A 21,092-nucleotide genomic window follows, 5' to 3' on the forward strand; every position below is an offset into this window, starting at 1 on the left:
TTTCATTAAATTTATAAATAAACTTGAGAAGACATGTTTCTTGACATAAATTGGTAAGGCAAAGTGGAAGACCAACCAACATAGGGCAAAAATAGACATTTTCAAAAGAACAGAGGGCATTCTAATTAAATACAATTCATTAACTATCTCAACATTAGTGTTGAAATTAACAGCTGTTTATTTTAAAAGATAGTTTTCCAGTTACTTTGAATGAATTATGCAAGATCTTATATAAAGCAATAACTGTTCAGTCATTAAAAAGTTGATGAAGAGGGGTGCCTGGGTGACTCAGTTGGTTGAGGTTGAGTGTCCAACTCTTGATTTCAGCTCAGGTCATGATCCAAGGGTCGTGGGATTGAGCCTGGTGTTGGGCTCCACACTGAGCATGGAGCCTGATTAAGATTCTCTCTCTCCCTCAGTCCCTCTCCCCAACTTGTGTGCACTCTCTCTCTCTCTCTCAAATAAATAAAAATAAAATAAATAAAAATAAATAAAAGATAAGTAAATAAAAATAAAAAATTCTCTTTAGGGATGCCTGGGTGACTCAGTGTCTGACTTTTGCTCAGGTCATCCATCATCTCATGGTTCTTGAGTTACAACCCCACATTGGGCTTGCTACTGTCAGTGCAGAGCCAGCCTCGGATCGTCTGGCCCCCTCTCTCTCTGCCCCTACCCCTCTCATGCTGATGCTCTCTTAAAAATGAATAAACATTTATTTAATTTTCTAAAGTATAATTTATTGTCAAATTGGCTAACATACAGTGTGGAATAAACACTTATTTTTAAAAAATCTTTAAAAAAATGTTGGTGAAGAATGCAATATTTTTAAAGATGGTAACAAGCCACTTCACCTTTTTCTAAGACATTCATAAATGTTCCATTATAGTACTAATAAGTAACAAATAAAAGGTTCAATGGAAGATGGCATTCTTAAATGTAGTACTCTTCCTTAATTGTATTTTCTGACATTACAGAAAATACCCCTATAGATCTATATCCAAAGAAGCTATTAATTACAACTAATAAATTTGTATTTAGCATTTATAGATCAACTTCAAACCAATTCCTACCCATCCCTCAATATTCACTTCCCTTATAAAACCTTCCTTGTTAAAAAAAAAAAAAAAAAAAACATATACATCACTCCAAAACAGACTTTATCATGCTCAACTGTGACCAACAATTTATGGATCTCTCCTCCAATGAAACTACTCATCTCATTTCTTGAGCCCTAACCCAACTCCCCGGAATGTGCCTAACACGGCAGGTTTTCAATATATATTGAATACTACCTTTTAGATGAAATAAAAGGATAAAGCATAAATTTGCCTACTGTCCTTCACTACATTCAATTCCTATGTGCCAAGCACTAAACTTTAGCATAAAAAAGAAAATTATTCACTTTAAGATCAAAAGACAATACACTGTATCTCAGAGAAAGTAGTCTGTTTCTATAAGATAATACTCTCAATTTAATGCAATTTAAGTCTGTGTTACAAATACTTTCTTTTAAAACAAACTAAGAATGACAACTTTGGTAAGTACACTAATAAAACGTCATCAAAACAAATTTAAAATAAAAATTTTAGCTTAACTCTAAATTTTAAGCCACACACAAAAGCCAAGAAAATTTAAGGTGCACTCCTAATGGTAACTGTTGGAAAGATGCACTTACTGTAAATATTTTAATGTACTGAATAATTAACCATACTAGAATCAAAGAACTTCGCTGTCACTAATAACAGATAGACGAGCTGGCTCTCTCTGGGACTCACTCTTATCTACAAAAGATATGAGTTGGCAAATAATCTCCAAGTTCTTAAAAGATCTCATTGTTGATGATTGCAGTTATTTTAATTAAAAACACAATGGATTACTGGCATTCACACACCTACCATTTCTAAACCATCGTCAAAGCCTGTGAAGTGTAGTTACTGCTGATAGGAATAATTATCCCTTCTTCATAAGGATTAAATGAGCTAACATTTATAGGAGACCTGAAAGTAAATCAGAGCTCCAAGCTCTGCTGTAAAGGAGTATACCTAGCCCACTGACCAGCATTCCCCCTCAGTTAGTGGTTTGCAGGAATTTCTCTCAGGAGACTTGCGAATACCAAGAGTTTTACAATATTATTTTGTTTTGTTTTTTAAGTTTATCTCAGATACTTGGCCAATTCTACCTATTAAAGGATTCCTTTTCTTGATGATCTGAAATGTTCTCTTTCAGTGACTATCAAGAGAAAGAACTATGATGACCTTCAATACTTCTAATATGATTGAGAAGCTCTCTATCAAAATCAAAAGTACTCAATAAATAACAGAATCAAGTTAGAAAACAGTTGTTTAAAGTTTATTTATTTACTTAATTTATTTACAGAGAGAAAGAGAGAGAGAGAGAGAGACCGACCAGGGGAGGTGGGGAGAGAGAGAGAGAATCCCAAGCAGGCTCCATGCTGCCAGTTCAGAGCCCAATGAAGGACTCGATCTCACAAGCCATTAGATCACAACCTGAGCTGAAATCAAGAGTCAGATACTTAACCAACTGGGCCACTGAGGTGCCCCAAAAATAGTGTTAGTCTTAACCAACTAATGTTGCAGTCAGTTATGATTTAACATTATAATGAATGTTACCAAAGCTTTCTTATCTGTCCCTCCTGATTAGAAAACAGACTTAGTTTACAATTAATTCTAATTCTAGTTAGCATCTGACCCACCCAACCAACAAAGCTGTCTGGTAATAAATGATAAAGTGAAGCTTCACTGTCCTAATGTTCATTAACCTAATACAGGGAAGGGAAAAGACAATAAGCAAGAATTTAAACTTAAGAAAATTCTACTAATGAATGTAACTATTAATAATGTAAAACTTTTCAGGAAAAAAAGTCATGGCTTCTCTTTTGAGCAAGACTATATTCAGAAACAAAAGACATACACATTCATATTTGAATACATATGCCCATAAATCACAAAGAATTGGAAACATTTTTAATCAATCATTTATACTGATCATAAAAATGACTAAAATCTTCTGAAATGATAAAAATACTTAACAAACATAATGAACTTAATGAAGTCATGATGGAGCAGAATCCTCCAATATGACCTTTTCTTTTAGGAAAAAAAAAGCAGGAAAGTGTGGCATTGCTTTGCTAGGTAAATCATTGTATTTGGGCAAACAGTGGCAATCAAATGGTGAAAGATAACAAAAATCAGCTAAGCACTGTGTAAAGGGCAGACACAGATAACTACATAAAAAAAATAAGCAATCAGATTAGTATTTCAAAAGGCGTCTGCTACTTATCAAAAAGATAAAAGTGTCATGTTTATTTAAAAAAAAAAAAAAAGCCATAGCCTACCATAGCCTTATAGTGCCTTATTTGTGACATCATATGATGGCAATCTATACTCATATATTTATAATACAGAGAAGAACAGCTTGTTAAAGTTCTTTCTTCATAATTAATTTCTGGAGGAGAAAGGTCTCCCTTCCTCTCTCTAGTGTCCCTTATTATTTTCCATCTCATCTCTTCTTCACAATCCAAACCTCTACTTCCAAGAATGTATTGCAAAGACTCATCAATATCATCCAGAGCTTCAACTTTTTTCCCTAAAAGACCTTTATGATAAGTAAACAGTTGTGATCAGCTGGAAGTAAGTAACATGGCAAGAAAAAATCTACTGGTAGTAATAACCTTTATCATGTGCGTTGACCATATGGTAGGGAATGCAAGGTACCCTATGATACTATGTTATTTGCAACTCAGGGAGAAAACTAAGTTCTAGCTATAAGCAACAGGTAGTCCAAGTGAAAGGATATGAGCAAGCCAATCCTTAGAAGCCCTCAGGAAAAGAAATGGGCTGAGACAGGCTTTTAGCACACTAGATACTTAACAATGACAAGAAATTCCAATTCATCTCCAGTTCTCTAATTGCTCCTCACCTCATCAATGTTACTACAAGTCTATACTAGAGGTGCAATGGAAATTAATACTGTACAGAAGGAGTGCCTTAACTGGATGCAATTAAGGTGGAGAGAATATGAAGGACTGAATTCTTATTTTGAGTGAATGCAGCAATGTCAGACCTGTTTGGCACTTGAATTAGGCTAATCATTAGTGCTATGCATGACAGTAATGATTGATTTCTTTAATAGTATATGAGATGTAATAGAAGTTATTAACTAGATTGGGAAAGACTTTCTAGAAATATAACACCTTAATGTTGTTTCTATAGGGAAATGTTCTGGAAATGACTCCTCTCATAAGTTGAAACCTATCAAATGTAACAGTAAGACTGGCACAACAATACAATGGCCAAACTGCCTGCGTTCAAGTCAAATTCCACCACCAATAACTGTTTAATTTTGGAAGAGTTACTCTAATCTTGCTGTGTCTCCATTTCTACATCTGTGGAATAGAGGTTTAAAAAAAAAAAAAAAAGCAGGTAAAAAAGTGGAGGTGGAAAAAAAAATCCAAGATTAAATACTTCATGAAGATTTAAATGAGTTAATGTAAGTAGGGTACATAAATACTTTTACTTAAATAAAATGAGGAAAAGTAAAATTCAATTTCTTACCCACCTAACATACTTCTACTTACCCTTAAAAGACCTAGTCCAATCAATCCTCTGTGAAACTCTTCTTGAAAGACAAATTGAATATTCCCTCCACTGTCAGTCACTTCAATATACATTCAACTAAATGTGCATCAGTGAATATCAGTGATACTCAGTTTCACATATTCAGAATCACAAAAACTTGAGTCAAACCCCAGAGGTCATCTAGTTCTAGTTCAAGCATACTTTCCATGCCATATATTTATTGTACTTTCCCCAAAATCATCCTTATGAGCATGTATGAGCAGATTGGCTTTTCATACTACCTAAAGATTTTTTAAAAATAAATACAACTTAAGACCCTGAGTCTCAACATCAAAGAATCAAAAGCTGAAATGATACCAGGTTTTTCTAAATCTTTTGATTATGGGCAAATCACAAAGATATTTTAGTCTACTTTAACAATGGAATAACTATGTCTGTTTTATGTAAGTGAAAGATATGAATGTAAAATCAGTATATTGTGAGTTAATGAGTTGTATTCTCACAAAAAATATACTAAAAGACTAAAAATATGTGGCATAAACCAATCTATTAAATAAAACATCACTTACTATTATAGAGGTTTCTTTAAGGAAAAAAACACAAAATATACTTAAGGGGCGCCTGGGTGGTTCAGTAGTTTGGATGTCTGAACCTCGGTTTTGACTCTGGTCATGATCTCCTGGTTTGTGAGTTCACGCCCCACGTTGGGCTCCATGCTGCTGGTGTGGAGCCCTGCTTAGGAATTTCTCTCCCTCTTTCTCCCTCTCTCTCTGCCCCTTCCCTCATTCTCTTTCTCTTTCAAAATAAATAAATAAACTTGAAAAAAATAAAAAACTAAAAAAAAAAAAAATACTTAAATTATTTACCTGTTCACTGTTTGGAAAAATGATAATGTTTAACTTTATTGAAAGAATTATATAGCTACAGACAATATGAGCTTTGTGCCTGACATTATAGTAACTGTTTAGGGTATAGCTCCCAAATATGTACTCACAGATAACACACATATATGTTGAAGATATATACATATGTATATTAAATCATACTTGTTCCACTGTCACCTCATTTAGGTTTTCTCTGAATAACTTAACTAATAAAACAACCACCCTAATCGTTTTCTATCCCTCACCCTGCTTTTATCTTTCTTAGTTGCATTTATCACAACCAACACATATTATGTCTCATTTCATTATCATCAGAATCTCCCAGTAAAACATAAGCTCCACAAAGGCAGTATTATCTCTGTTTAATAAAGTTATATCCCTATGGCCAAGAATACAGATATACCTGACATACAGATGGTGCTTAATAAATAGTGAATAATCGATTAAACAGTACTTGTGAGAAGAGACCATGATTTTTAAATGTTTGGGGAAGGAAAAGGTATAATCATTTCAATCAAAACCAAGCGAATGTTCATTCTACCAGACCTTCAAAGATTTTTTTTTGTAGGTGGTAAAGAGTAAAGAGACACTTTACAGACAAGTTTCTTCAAAGTTTCTTTGGGGCAAGTTGTGTTCACTCAACTTAGTAACATGGGCAAAACCACAGTACAACATTAAAAAAATAAGTTCTCTCTTAGAAACGAACACTTTCAATTATCTTCTGATTTTCTAAAATCAACCAAATTTGCTTTACGCTTTTACTCCAGAGCAAACAAAAGAACTAAATTTAAAAAGTGGACCAAAACCAGAGTATAAGCTAGTCTTAAGAATCAATCTTAAATAAACAAAATTCTACCCACGAGAACAGTCTCTACTATTATTTGAACTAAGCCTCTTTAGGAAAGTAGTGAAGGAGAGAAGTCACAGGAAAAATCAGAGATGTGGGAAGAAACCCAAATCTCTGCCACTATATGGCTAATTGATAAAACCTGAGAATTCATCCGTGAAGCTACACATGTCCATTCACCAAGAAAGACCACATTCTGGGTCATAAAACACACCTTAAACTTAAAAAAAAAAACAGATATCATACAATGTCTGCCCTCAGACTGCAATGGAATTAAACTAGAAATCAGTAAACAGAAAGAAAAGTGGAAAATCCCAAAATATGTCAAGACTAAACAATACATTTTTAAATAACACATGGGCCAAAAAGGAAAAACCAAGACAAATTCAAGATATTTTTAATTAAATTAAAACATAACTTATCAAAATTTATGGTATGTAGCAAAAGCAGTGCTTAAACAGAAATCTATAGCATTGAATGTAAATACTAGAAAAGATCTAACATCAAACACCTAAAATTCCACCTTAGGAAACTAAAAAAAGAGCAGATTAAATCCAAACTAAGCAGAAGGAAAATAAATAATAATAATTAGAGCAGAAATCAGTAAAACTGGAAAGAAGAAATCAATAGAGAAAAATCAATGAAACCAAAAACTGGTTCTCTGAAAAGATCAATAAAATCAATAAGCCTAGTCAGGCTAAGAAAAAGGAGGACACAAATTACTAATACCAGAAACAAAACAGGTGACATCACTACAGACTCCACGGACATTAAAATAATAAAGAAGCACTACGAACAACTCCATGCCCACAGATTTTATAACCTAGATGAAATGGACTGATTCCTTGAAAGATACAATTTGCCAAAACTGACATAAGAAATGGACAATCTGGGGGCGCCTGGGTGGCGCAGTCGGTTAAGCGTCCGACTTCAGCCAGGTCACGATCTCGCCGTCCGTGAGTTCGAGCCCCGCGTCGGGCTCTGGGCTGATGGCTCAGAGCCTGGAGCCTGTTTCAGATTCTGTGTCTCCCTCTCTCTCTGCCCCTCCCCCGTTCATGCTCTGTCTCTCTCTGTCCCAAAAATAAATAAAAAAAGTTGAAAAAAAAAAATTTAAAAAAAAAAGAAATGGACAATCTGAACAGGCCTGTATCTATTAAAGAAACTGAATCAACAATTAATAACCTTCCTTAACAGAAAGCACTCAGCCCAGAAAACTACAGATCATCTTTATCTCTTATAAATATAAATGCAAAAATCCTAAACTTTTAGCAAATCAAACCCAACAACATATGAAAAGAATTATATATCCCAGCCAAACGGAATTTATTCCAGGGATGCAAGGCTAGTGCAATATTCAAAAATCAATTAAAAGAATCTACCATATCAATAAACTGCAGATGTTTGATCATCACCCAGCACAAATCTCTCCAATATCTCCACTAAAGTCTGTAAGGTCTGCATTAGACCAACAACATATGAAAAGAATTATATATCCCAGCCAAACGGAATTTATTCCAGGGATGCAAGGCTAGTGCAATATTCAAAAATCAATTAAAAGAATCCACCATATCAATAAACTGCAGATGTTTGATCACCACCCAGCACAAATCTCTCCAATATCTCCACTAAAGTCTGTAAGGTCTGCATTAGAGTTCTCTCAAAGTATGGTTTAAGGACTGCCAATTTCAGATTTAACTGTAAAACTCTTCATTAAAATTAAGATTCTGAAACTCTACCTCCCATTAATGGGCCCAGATAAGCATTTTTATCAAACATCACAGGTGAATTCTACACAAACTCAAATTTAAGAACTAGTGTCCTCAGTTAAGTCACCTACTATATGACACCTACTGTTAGAATTTCTTTCTTCTATTCTTTGAGCACGTTATACATACCTCTTATAACATTTACCATTCTCTTCTCAATACCCCTTTCGGCCCCTTAATCTTTCTCATTAACTCTAAATGAGTAAGGCAGAAGTTGACAGCCCTTTTTTTGCCAACAGACAACATAGCTCAATCCCAGCAATAAAAATTACCACAGAATGCTACATAAATAAAACAAGCCATGAGATACCTCCAATTCCAGGAACTAGCTCTATTCTACATACTTTGTCCTGCAAATAAGCTTAAACGGTAAAAAGATCTATTTGATTACAGCTGATTTGTAATTTTCAAAAAGAAAAGTATAAGAGAAGAAATAGTTTCATCATTCCTTTAGTAAACTGTCTATAGACTAACAATTTTTACAACATGAAAAGAAAAACTTAAGAGTGAATACTAAGTATTTTTAGTCTGGACCATAATCCTACTCTCATCTGCTCACAACAGAAGAACCTTATTACATGCACAGGCATTTACTGAGTTTGGGTCTACTTAATGTACCAGGGAATAAAAGAACAGAGTGAATTTTTATCAATAAAAAAAAGTAAAATCAAGGTGTCCCAACGCTTTGCTTTCCATTCTGTAATAGTATTTAGGACAATAGTGAAATACCTGGCCAAACATATGTACAAAGATTCCAAGTATTACCTACATGATGTATAAAAAAAAACACAAGGAGAATGAAAAAAAAAAATCAAATTTGAAAAATCAAAAGGGTAAGGAAAAAAGTGGGTAAGGAAAAAAGTGGAAGTCAGACTAAATTTTTTTTTTTTTGCATTTATTTATTTTTGAGAGACAGAGACAGCATGAGCAGAGGAGGGGATGAGAGAGAGGGAGACACAGAATCTGAAGCAGGCTCCAGGCTCCGAGCTGTCAGCACAGAGCCCGACGCAGGGCTCGAACCCAGCGGGGCTTGAACCCACTCGAACTCACGAACCATGAGATCATGACCTGAGCTGAAGTGGTATGCTCAACCGACTGAGCCACTCAGGCGCCCCAAGACTAAAATTTTTTGAATGAGAAACATGTACCTCTTCTGAAAAAAGTCCTGAAAGTTAAAGAATCAGAAATGTGAGAATTAGAAAGTATTTTAATCCTGGGGTGCCTGGGTGGCTCAGTCAGTTAAGAACTCTTGGTTTAGGCTGAGGTCAAGATATCACAGTTCGTGAGTTCGAGCCACACATCAGGCTCTGCAACGGTGCAGATTCTTGGGATTCTCTCTCTCTCCACCCCTCCTTAGCTTGCTTGTTCTCTCTCTCTCTCTCAAAATAAGTAAACTTAAAAAAAAAAAAAAAGATGTTTTAATCTCCATCGAGCCCCACTTCTCTTATCTAGGAGGAAACTGGAACCCTTATCTAAGTTGACTCCTTTTTCCAAATTCATGGAACTAATAATGGGCAGAATCTGGGTCTTCTGAGTTCAAGTACAGCCTGTTTTGCATAGCATTAGGCCCAAGCTGTGAAAAAGTTCTCAATTTAACCAAGCTGTATTCAAAATAAATTCAACCCCTCACTGCATTTAATGTCTAAACCTTTTCTTTTGAAGGATTCCATACATTGCCTAAACTTTCATATACAGACGTTATCAACTTCATGACTGGGAACACTTAAGTGTTGTTAAGTTAACACAAAAATATAAGCAATACCAGAATGGAGAGTCAATTAGTTGGCCCCTGGTGACCTTCTCCAGGTGACATTCTCTTACGTGACATTTTGAGAAACAGCATGAGTTTACCTCAACCTAAAATAAAACTATATTTTTTGAGATGGCAGGAGGAGGAGTTCTCCTTCTAGTATTACAGAATACTGGGCATAAGTTCACATTCAGCTTCTTTGTGACTATTGTAAATTTAAGGATTTTTATTGTATTTTCATCCTCTGCTTTTCAGACCAATAAGCAAAAACTGAGCTTAAATTTAGAAGTGGAGATTTTTTACTGAGTTTTTAAGTCAGTAGTAGTCTGACTATGACAAACTAGTATTATCTTAGGGAAACCAGTGCTTATTTCCAGACCTCAGACTCTTCCTTACGTCAAATTAGGGAGAGAGTGGAGTGGAGGTGGTTAGGCTAATTATTGTCTTTGGCTCCTTCTCATTCTACTATACCCTATCTTTGTCTTAATTTCACTGATATAAAAGAGAAGAAAAGAAAAAAAAACTCTTAATGAACAAAAACTGTATTATTCACTGAAGTTAAAAACACACAGAGTGCCAAAAAGAATCATATGTTACGTTAGCTGGTAGAGTACACCAGAAACCACATTACTTTGAAGTTCTTTTCTTTCACATTCATTGAAGTTTCTAAGTCATTCGAAAGTCCAACATCGTACACAACAGCTGAACAAGGTCGACATTTGGTCCTGGATAAACACAGTACACTGAAACTAAATGCCAAGACACACTCCCTTCCAGATGAGAATTTGAAATCTTTTATATAGTCAAATAATTGACAATGTTGAACTTTACCAGATCCCTGTGATCTTGGAAAAGAGCAAAGGTTCAGAAATACCCCCTACACCCTTTTGTGTTTTGTAAAGGGCTTACTGCAATGAACCACTGGTACCCACATGACTTAGGTAAGACTCACAGATGCCCCACGTGTTTACCTATGACAAGCTCAGAGACAGAGCCCACAAATTCCCATTCGTTGTTTCACAACTGATTGGCTGAACTGCATGTGCCCACAGATCAACTGAAACAAAACATTTGTTACTGAAATTCTGGTTAACATCCTCTTTCCCCCGGTTCAGTCTGAAGCAGCATACAACTCCTTTTTGACAGCTCTTCCTCAGAACAGACTGGCCTGAGAGTAAAACAATCTTTTTAACTGTTCAATGTACTATGCTTTCATCTCACCTCCCCACATATGGTTCTTCCTACCATTATTTTACTCCTCCCTATAAAAGAAAAACCTTTTTGCTTAACCTTTGGGACTCTTGCCGATCTTATGGTTAGAGCATTCTCCCTATGGAATAGTCCCATTCCCCAGACTTTTGCAATATTCCTTTCGAATAAAATCCCTCCTTACCGAGTCTGAATTTTTTATGACACCCTTCCCAATTTCAAATGGGCTGAGTCTGAAAGATAAGCTGACTTTGCCCTTTATCTTAGATGACAAGTGTTGATCCTCTACAAGAAAGGGTTCCTTTGTGTCAACTTGGAAAAGCTAAAGGAATTTCTAAGATCTTAAGTTCTTGGCCACTGCCAAGCAGCAGAAGAGGAGGGAGCGGCGGAAATGATCAACCCGGCAAGGTCAGCTCTAGGGACCACCTGGCGCCACACGCCATACACAGTGAATGGACCACGAACATTCTGGCTACCTACTAGGTACTCCTGGACAAACCTCGCCTTTGGGCAGGGCAGATGCCGCTTCCTCAGGGGCCCAGGAGCTTCAGCACTCCGGGACAGGTGCGGGGTCCTGCCCCCACGAATCATCCCACTGCTCTCGCCTACTCCATCCTCAGCCGGGAATCCGACTGGCTACCTTCACAGGACTGACCTCATGGCCCCTTCCTTCCCCCTGTTGTTACTCCAGTCTTCAAACGAGGACTCACCATGGCGCCAAGGACAGGTCGTAGACCGGACGCCCTGGAATCCCCGGGACCGTCCTGGACCTTCCCTCCCCACCCTGCAGACGGGAGCCTCTTAAACAACGCGAGGGAGAGAGTTTTCCGGCTCTGGCGGAAGTTCTGCCCGCGCGGGACAGGAAGTCCCTCCCTTCCTTGAACGCCTGCGACCCCACGCCACGCAGAGGTGAGCATACGCAGGACGTCCTCTAATGCCACTTCCGTGGGTGCTAGGTTAGAGGCTGGGGGCGGTGCTGACCTTGAGAGTGCGCGGGGGGAGGCGCAGGCGCAGCACAGGTAGGTGGGCGGGCGGGGGGTGTTGCTGTGACCGTGAGCTTCGGAGGTACGTTGGGTGGTTTGGGCCGGAGCGCATCCTCGCCCGGGGAGGCGATGGAGGCGCAGGTTGATGAACGGGGTGGGGACTGACCCCAGAGGATTTAGTGAGGGAGAAAAATCACAGGCCGTGGTCGTGCTGAGACAACAGTAATTGCCTGAACTCAGCCACGCGCTTTCTTTTACCTTCTCCTTTTCCAGGCTGCCCCTTCCTGGAGACTTTCCGGATCTCCACAGACCTGTTTGTCCCTCCGTCATCTCTTCTACCTGCTTTAGTGCGTCCTGCAGCGCTCCTCTTCCTCGGGGCAGTGGAATTTGATCCTCAGATGTTTCTTCACTATTCATATATACCAGTTGAAGCCAGAAGAACATCTACCAAGAGCAGAGAAACCAGGAGGAGAATTCTGCCTATTTAATACATTCCAATGTGGACGGTTTCCTTTTATTTTCAAAAATTATATATCATCAGCTGGGGAAAAAGTGAAACTCCCGTGTACCTCTTAATTTGTGTTTTTTTCCAAAATCTGTACCCAGCAACTCTGTGCCTTTTTTATTTGGCTGTAAGCCACGGTACTGGAGGCAGGCTTGAAGTGGATATACAGAGCACCTTTAACCCAGAAATTAATCTCACAACTTGGGATCCTTGTTTAAGACGTGACTGTATCTACAATTTCACTTACAGGATCTCTTTTTGCCAGTATCTAGTTTTGTTATAAAGCTGGTCTTGGGAGGTAAACTAGGAAGCTTAACAAGAAATTTAAGATGGTTGGGCAGGCAGGAGTGGCTATACATGTACCTGGAGAGCATGATACCCAAGCTATAAATGGTCGAAAGACCATGGAAACCACTTCTGAGCCACCCAAAAGAAGCATGCTTTATATGAAAAAGGGGCCTAGAGACAGAGTGTATGAGTTGTTTTCACTTTAAGTTTTCTTTTTTTGGTGGGGGTGGAAGGGGGATGAATAATGTGATAAAGATACAGGAATTGTAAGTACCAACATTGGAAGTAGCTGGAGGTGGGGTGGGGCTGAGAAATAGTTTGTGAAACAGACCGGCTGCTAACCGATCCAGAACTTCCCTGAGGGTTCCACCTCTGCTCTATAGGGACAAGGTTGTAAATAGACAAGCCCCAGGGCATCGGCAGATGATAAGTGTGGTAGAGAAGGATTGGAGTCGTTCTGCTTGTGTATCTGTGGGAAGCAGCTGCTATCCTTGAGGAAGAAAAGGTGGAGAAGGAAACTGGCTATCAGTCTGTCAGTAACAACACATCCTGTGAAGTCTTACTCTTTCATTTCTGACACTTTGGTTCTTACATCCGTCCTAAACCTGGCAGCCTCATTGAGGTTCACAGAGCATCTCCTCCTATGTGACAGTAAGACTGGAATTATTATCAGGATGGAATCTATTCCTGCCAGAGTAAAACCACGAGAGGAAATCACAGTCAGTATTCGTTATCTGCTTATCATTTTTAATAGATCATGGAGTTCTATGTTCCTTATTTGGTATTTGACAATTTGATAAATAACCCTTGATTAATATCCTTTAATATTCTAATTTCTTTTACAGTGTGAAAAATCTGTTATACGTAATGTTTTCTAAAGATTAAAATGCATACCATACATGTTTAAAGGCAGCATCTCCCTGTCTTTTTTATCCCACAAATAATTACAGTGTTTTGTATTGGTTACATGTGTTGAAGTAGAGGGATTTACCTATTTCCATTCTTTACAATAGATGAGAGTCTTTGACAGATAAAAAGAAGGGAAAATTATGAAAGGAAATAAAAGACGTGGATAAGGGAGATTAGGAAGAAATTCAGTACTCTTGGCAAGGGAATTAGTCTAATCTTTGATCCAAGTCTTGGTTGCTTATTGTTAAGGCTTATTTGTTTGTTTGTTTTATTAAAAGTTGCGATGTCCTGAGTGAGAACTGTTCTCAAATAACTTAAGAACAGCAGAAAAGTTACTTCCTCCTTCAACACCCACAATGACCTGGAACATTTTCAACCATTAAGACCTATCACTGTTTCAAAGACCAGCTCCATATTGTTCACAAAATGTTTTCCTGATTAGCTCCTCTTCTGAGAAATTAAAATTGCTTTTTCTTTGCTTTAATAAATAGGATTATTATGTCCTTTATTACAAGGTGCCTTTGTAATTTCCCCCCAAATTACTATAGTATATTGTTTTCCTAATTAGACATAAATACCTAGAAAGCTGAGACCTTTTTGTGTTGACCACCTCCTTCCCCTTAAGAAATACCATTTAAATGAATGTTGTGGACAAAAATCACTTTAGTTACATTACTCTTAAAATGCTTTATGAACAAAAGTATTCGTGGTAGCAATACTTATAATGATAAAAAATTAGAAACAGTAGTTAGCAATTAGAGATGAGTCAAATGCTATCATGTATACTTAGTGAAATATAGCTATTTTTTAAAAGTAGGTTAGTCTTTCTAATGTTTATTTAATCTTTTTTTTTTTTTTTTTTAGAGAAAGAGAGAGAGCAAGTGTGAGCGGGGGAGGGGCAGAGCCAGACACAGAATCTGAAGCAGGCGCCAGGCACTGAGCTGTCAGCATAGAGCCCAACGCAGGGCTCTACCTCACAAACTGGGAGATCATGATGTGAGCCAAAGTCGGAGGCTTAACCAACTGAGCCACCCAGGGTCCCCTAGACTAGTCTTTCTAATGGGAAGTGTTTCTTTTCCAAGTTAAAAGCAGGCTGCAAAATTATGACCAGTAAGATTGCTTTGATGTGAAAAAGAAAATCCTAAACATAGAACAAAGAGTAAAAAAGTAACCAAAGTATATCAATCACCATTCCTGGAATTACCCTTAAAACCTTTCTGTAAGGGGGTAATTTTTAAAATTTTATTTTCCTTTATTTAAGAATGGATGAGGGGCGCCTGGGTGGCGCAGTCGGTTAAGCGTCCGACTTCAGCCAGGTCACGATCTCGCGGTCCGTGAGTTCGAGCCCCGCGTCGGGCTCTGGGCTGACAGCTCAGAGCCTGGAGCCTGTTTCCGATTCTGTGTCTCCCTCTCTCTCTGCCCCTCCCCTGTTCATGCTCTGTCTCTCTCTGTCTCAAAAATAAATAAACGTTGAAAAAAAAATTAAAAAAAAAAAAAAAAAAAAAAGAATGGATGAAAGGGGCTTATTTCTTTCTCAAAAGTATGCTTTGTAACTTCCATATAATTCTCATCTTCCTCATTTGGGAAGAACAAAACAACATGCTCCTCAGAAGTATACTGCAGGGCACCTGGGTGGCTCAGTCAGTTAAGCATCTGACTTTGGCTTAGGTCGTGATCTCGTGTTTCATGAGTTCGAGCCCCAAGTTGGGCTCCAGTTCAGAGCCTGGAGTCTGCTTCTGATTTTGTGTCTCCCTCTCTCTCTGCCCTTGCCCCACTCACACTCTCTTTCTCTCTCTCATAGTCCCTACTATGAAAGAATTTACATTTTAGTGATAATTGACCATAAATAAGAATATAAGATAGTTAACAGTGGTAGTCAGGAAATTAAAATAGATGACTATTTTAGATCACGTGAGGAAGGAAGGAAAGCTTCTAAGAAAATGCCACTTAAGCTCCTATTTGATGGGAAAATCCAGTTTTGCAAAAATTGAGGAAACCATGCTTGCAGCTAGGGCAATAACGCCAAACCTTAAGGCAGGAACTAATTTGGAATGTTTCAGGAATCAAAGAAGCCTACCTTTTTGGAGTATAGTGACTAAGAAAAGAATAAGTTTGGGGGGTATAAAAGGGTTAAATTGTATTAGCATTGAAAGCCAGGAAAGGGTTTGGATTTTATTCTGAGTATGATGGGCAAGGCATTTTACTCTGAGGAGTGGTATGAAAGAATAGATTTTTTAAATCTATTTTGATAATATTTTGTTAATTGAAGTGTTTAATACATGTATGTGTAACATAGTTACTAATATGCTTGATTTGAATCTATTATAATATTATTTGTTCTTTATTTGTCCTAAGTTGGTTTTGCCTTTTTTTGCATTCTTTCTGATTATTTTTTAATTATTCTGTTTCTCCTGCCCCATGAACTTGAGAGCTATATATTCTTTTATTAGGTTGTATTATACCTCTTCCTGGATGATACAAGGACCTGAGAACACATCAGCTTTACTTACCACCCCACTTCATGTTATATACATTGTGTATACTTAATGTCCTAAATTCCTCAAGAAAACATTTTTATACAGTTACTGTGCATTTATATTTACTCAAACATTTACTTTGTCTATGTGCTTTATGACTCCCTGAATTTCTGAGCTTCTGTCTGGGATCATATTTCTTCCTGAAGAACATGCTTTAGTATTTCCTTTTGTAAATGTCTGCTGGTGATAAATTCAATTTTTGTATCCTTAAACCATTTACTTCACCTTCATTTTCAAAGAATATTTTCACTGAATTAACAGCTATTTTATCATTTTGAAGATATATTCCATTGCTTTTGGCTCCCATAATTTTTTTTGAGAAATAATGTCAGTTTTATTTTTGTCCCTTTAAAAGTAATCTTTTTTCTCTGGCTGATTTTAAGATGTTTGTCTTAAATTTGAAGCAGTTTGATTACGATGTAACTAAATGTTTTGGGTTTTGTTGGTTTTCTTTTTGAAGTTTGTAATGCTTCTCGAATCTGGGATATGATGTTCTTATTCTCTTTCGGAAAATTCACAGCTTTTATCAGATACTGCTTCTCCCCCATCCTGTCCCCCTTCTCTCCTTCTAGCACTCAAATGTATAATAGATCATTTTATATTATCCTTTATGTATCCATTCATTTGTCTCTGATGGTTCATTCTAGATAATTCTTACCTTTCTTGAGTTCATGGTTTTCTTTTGAAGTCTCTAATCTCCTGTCAAACATACCTGTTGAAGTATTTATTTCAGTTGTTACTTTTTTGGTTGTCATTTTGGTCATTTCTGTTTGTTTCTGTTTTATGGTTTCTAGTTATCTGTCTAGTTATCTACTTCAATCGGATCTTTTATTTTCTCAAACACATTAAGCATAAATCATTTTAAAACCTGTGTTTAGTAATTTTAGGGTCTGCTATTATCTGAAACTCCTTTGTTTTTTCTTGTGGTTGTTTACCAAATTTATCTTATTTACCTATAGGTCTCTTACATTTTTTTTTTAAGTTTAACTGTTTATTTACTTAAGTAATCTGTACACCTAACCTGGGGCTTGAACTCATAACCCAAGAACAAGAGTCTCATGCTCTTCCAATTGAGCCAGCCAGGCGCCCATCTCTTACATTTTTTTATTTTATATTACTTATGCTATTTTTTTATTTGTGCTTATTTTTATTTATAATATTTTGTTAAGTTATGTTGTTATTTTTGGATTGAATGCCAGAACTACTGTGTGAAGAAATTATACTTTTAGCCCTGAAATGATATTTTTTGCAGAAAGGATTTATGTCTCCTGGCAGGGGTTTTGAGCACTAGTAAGCTAAAATCACTTGAGTCAGTGATTGAGATGATTGGACTCTGAGCATATCTCCTTCTAGTTCATACTTTTCCCCAGGGTATAGACCTTTGATGTCTCAACTTGAAGCCTGTAGAGTTTACCAGAGCAGGCCATGAACTCCAATTTTTGTCTTTTTAACTCCATAGTTTAGTCAGAAGTTCTGTTCGAGCTTCTTAGCCATCTTCTCTGGGATCAGCAGATATCCCAGGGGAAAAGCTGTCATTAATACTTGATTCAACAACTCTTTTTTTCTTCTGAATTTTCCACTGGATTTTTCCATTAGTTCTCTAATGACCTCAGGTGTTTGTTTTCTATTTTGTCCAGCTTTTCTAGTTATTTTCACAAGAAGGGCTATTCTAAATTACCAAGTCCATCATTGCAGAAAAATAGAAATAAAAAATACTTTAAGTACACATGAACAATTTACAAAATGTAATCATAAAAAGTCTTTTAAATTTTCAAAGAATTGGTATTATTAGATAACAGTTTCTAATCACAGTATAATTAATTTTATAGAAATTAATAGAAATTTAGGAAACATATTTGGAAAATAATTTCATTTCCATGTAAGATGAATCATTCAAATAAAGAACAAACGATAGAAAATGAAATGTAAAATAGAAAATACATATTCAGAACTGAACAATGACAGGAATACTGCATATCAACACTTACAGAATGCAGCTAAAACAGTACTTACAAGGAAATTGGTAATTTAAAATATTAAAGTAAAACTGAAAATTAGAGATCTAATAATCTGTCCTAAACCTGAGAGATTAGGGAAAGAATAATGGAAATAAAATTAATGAATTAAACAAAAAGCAAATAATATAGAGAGGCAACAAAGTCAGAAGTTTCACCTTTTAATAATATTGACAAATCTTTGACAAGATTACCTAAGAAAGAAAGCAGACACAAAGAATATTAGAAACAAAAATGAGGACATTATGCTATAGAGATTGAGGAGATACCATGAACAATTTTATTATAACAAGTGGGAAAATATAAGTGAAGTAGATATTTTCTAGAAAAATGTAACTTCTCAAAAGTTATTCAAGAAGAAATAGAAAATATGAATGCTCTGATTACTATGTAAGAGATTGAATCAGTAGAAATTTTTCAAAAAAGAAAACATGTTGCCCAGAAAAAGCCTTTGAAAAAATTAACACAGACATGGATAAAACCTTTTGCCAAATTGGAGTTTTGCAGAATTTTTTAATTTTTTAGAATCCAAAGAAGACTTCAGGCTCCGAGCTGTCAGCACAGAGCCTAGAGCCCAATGTGGGGCTCGAACTCATGAGCCATGAGATCATGACCTGAGATGAAGTCAGACACTTAACCAACTGAGCCACTCAGGCACCCCCGAACTTCCTTAAGTCAATAAAACCTACAACATATATATTTAACAATGAAAATTTTTAAACAGTCCCTTAGAGTCAGGAATAAGTACCATATAAGAGATCCCAGCTAGCATTGTATGACAGTTAAAACAAATAAAAAATAAAAGATTGAAGAAACAATTTACAGATAAACTCTAAGAGTTTTACAATGATTCTGTATATAATATTAATATACAAAAGTGAACTGCATTTCTATCTAGCAGACATAAACTGTTAGAAATTATTTTTAAAAATACCATTTACCATATCATTTTGAAAATACAAGTTATATAGGAGTAAATTAAAATTATTTTTCCTTTAAGAGAAAAAAATCACAAAAGACTACTGAAAGACATTAAAGAATGTCTGATAAGAAAAAAATTACATTCAAGTATTTAGAGCCTAGAGTTAAGATGGCAAATCTCCCCTGCAAAGAAAGCAATTGCAATAAAAATCCCAGCTTAGTTTTTCCAGAAACTTGACAAGCTAATTCTGAAGTTTCTGTGAAAGAGCAAGGGATCATGAATTTCAAGATATTCCAGGAGCAAAAGATTTAAGATGGAGAGAGTTAACTTGTCGGACAGAAAGAATTGTAAGATTATGCCAATTAGGTGTTCATAAAAGCCAAAAGGTAGAAACAACACAAATGTCTATCAGCTGACCAAAGGATAAACAAAATGCGGAATATTATTTGGCTATAAAAAAGAAATGAAGTAGTGATACCTGCTATAACAAGGATGAACATTGCAAATATGTTAAGTGAAAGAAGCCAGTCACAAGAGACCACATTATATGATTCTATTCATATTACATTCTGCAATAGGAAATCTATAGAGACAGTAGATTACTAGTTGCTTAGGCATGGTGAGATTTAGGGAGATGGGAGCACAAGGTAGTAAGAGCTAAAGGAAATGGGGTTTCTTTTTGAGGTAATGAAAATGTTCTAAAATTGACTATGGTGATAATTGCACACATCTGTGAATATCCTAAAAAGCATCCCATCTTCTACTTTAAATGGGTGAATTGGATGGTATGTGAATTATATCTCAATAAATCTGTTAAAGTTATAGTAATTAGGACAGTGTGATACTTCCTTAGGGATGGAAATAATGATTTATATTGGAACACAAGTCTAGAAATACATGCACTCTTATAAGGAATCTGGATTTAAGACAGATGGCATTGTGGGCCAGCAGGAAAAGCAAGATCAATTCAGTGAATGGTGCTGGATATCTATATGGAGGAAAATGAAATTGGAACTCCTTATTTAACACCAAACAGAAAAATCAGTTCAAGGTGAATTAAAATTTAAATGTGAAAGGAAAACCATTAAACCTTCAGAAGATAAGATAGCAAGATTATCTTTATGATCTTATGGTAGGGAAATGCATACTCAATAAAGAAAAAAGTTATATTCAAATGCATTAAAAAAAACACCTCTGTTTAAAAGACACTATAAGCTCTTGGAGTAGCAGGTGATTTTAGTTAGGCACAGGAAATGTAGAAGATAAGCCTGAAATATTTTGTTTTGCAAGATAGCAAGTAAGCTCTCCTAGAATCATGTCAAATGGATTCAGGAGATACTAAAAAGCATCCCACTGGCCGAAGATGGACAATTTGACTGTCAATAAGGACACATAGGATTACAGAAATTCTGAAATGCCCCTGAGCACAGGTTGGAACATATCAAATGCAATCGATTGGAACAGCAAATTATCAAATGTCTTTAAATTCACAAGTTCATGATGATAGCTAAACAAACAAAAAACATCCTCTTCGTCAACATTGGAGGATGCTCTCAAATCAATTCATTGTTCTGAAAACCAATTAAAAAAAAAAAAGAAAAAGCGTGTGTATAAAATTAATCAAGGATCTGTCCTGCCTTTTCTATGTGGATTGTACCACAGGTAACCAAATAGTAAGTGAGGTGAGGTTTCTCTATATACATATATTAATGAATGAAGAATGATAGAATTAGAAAATTGTCATTGTGAGGTTCCTTTTATTTAAAGTTTTTATTTATTCATTGTGTAAGAGAGAGAGAGGGAGAGAGAGCACAAGAAGGGGAGGGGCAGACAGACAGGGAGAGACCGAGAATCCCAAACAGGCTCCAAACTGTCAGTG

General features: G+C 36.2%; 1 protein-coding gene and 1 long non-coding RNA gene across 4 annotated transcripts in view; one reads left to right on the top strand and one right to left on the bottom strand.

Annotated features, from left to right (window-relative positions):
* The window catches only part of TMEM161B (transmembrane protein 161B), a 73,334-nt gene extending 61,422 nt beyond the window's left edge, over nucleotides 1–11,912 (bottom strand). For 2 of the 3 annotated variants that reach the window (XM_045497375.1, XM_045497386.1), the window contains exon 1: nucleotides 11,765–11,910. In XM_045497375.1, coding sequence (XP_045353331.1) covers nucleotides 11,765–11,767 — 3 coding nt within the window. In that variant the 5' untranslated portion in view covers nucleotides 11,768–11,910. Of the gene's footprint in view, nucleotides 1–11,764 lie in introns of all 3 variants that reach the window. The other variant, XM_045497393.1, reaches the window with a different exon arrangement.
* A 44-nt stretch (nucleotides 11,913–11,956) lies between these two features.
* On the top strand, nucleotides 11,957–15,835 carry LOC123608045. Its single transcript, XR_006717062.1, has 2 exons — nucleotides 11,957–12,073; nucleotides 12,311–15,835. It is a non-coding gene; the product is annotated as an uncharacterized LOC123608045 (long non-coding RNA).
* Nucleotides 15,836–21,092: the final 5,257 nt, after the last annotated feature.

Source organism: Leopardus geoffroyi, chromosome A1 (assembly GCF_018350155.1).
Source record: "Leopardus geoffroyi isolate Oge1 chromosome A1, O.geoffroyi_Oge1_pat1.0, whole genome shotgun sequence".
NCBI lineage: Eukaryota > Metazoa > Chordata > Mammalia > Carnivora > Felidae > Leopardus > Leopardus geoffroyi.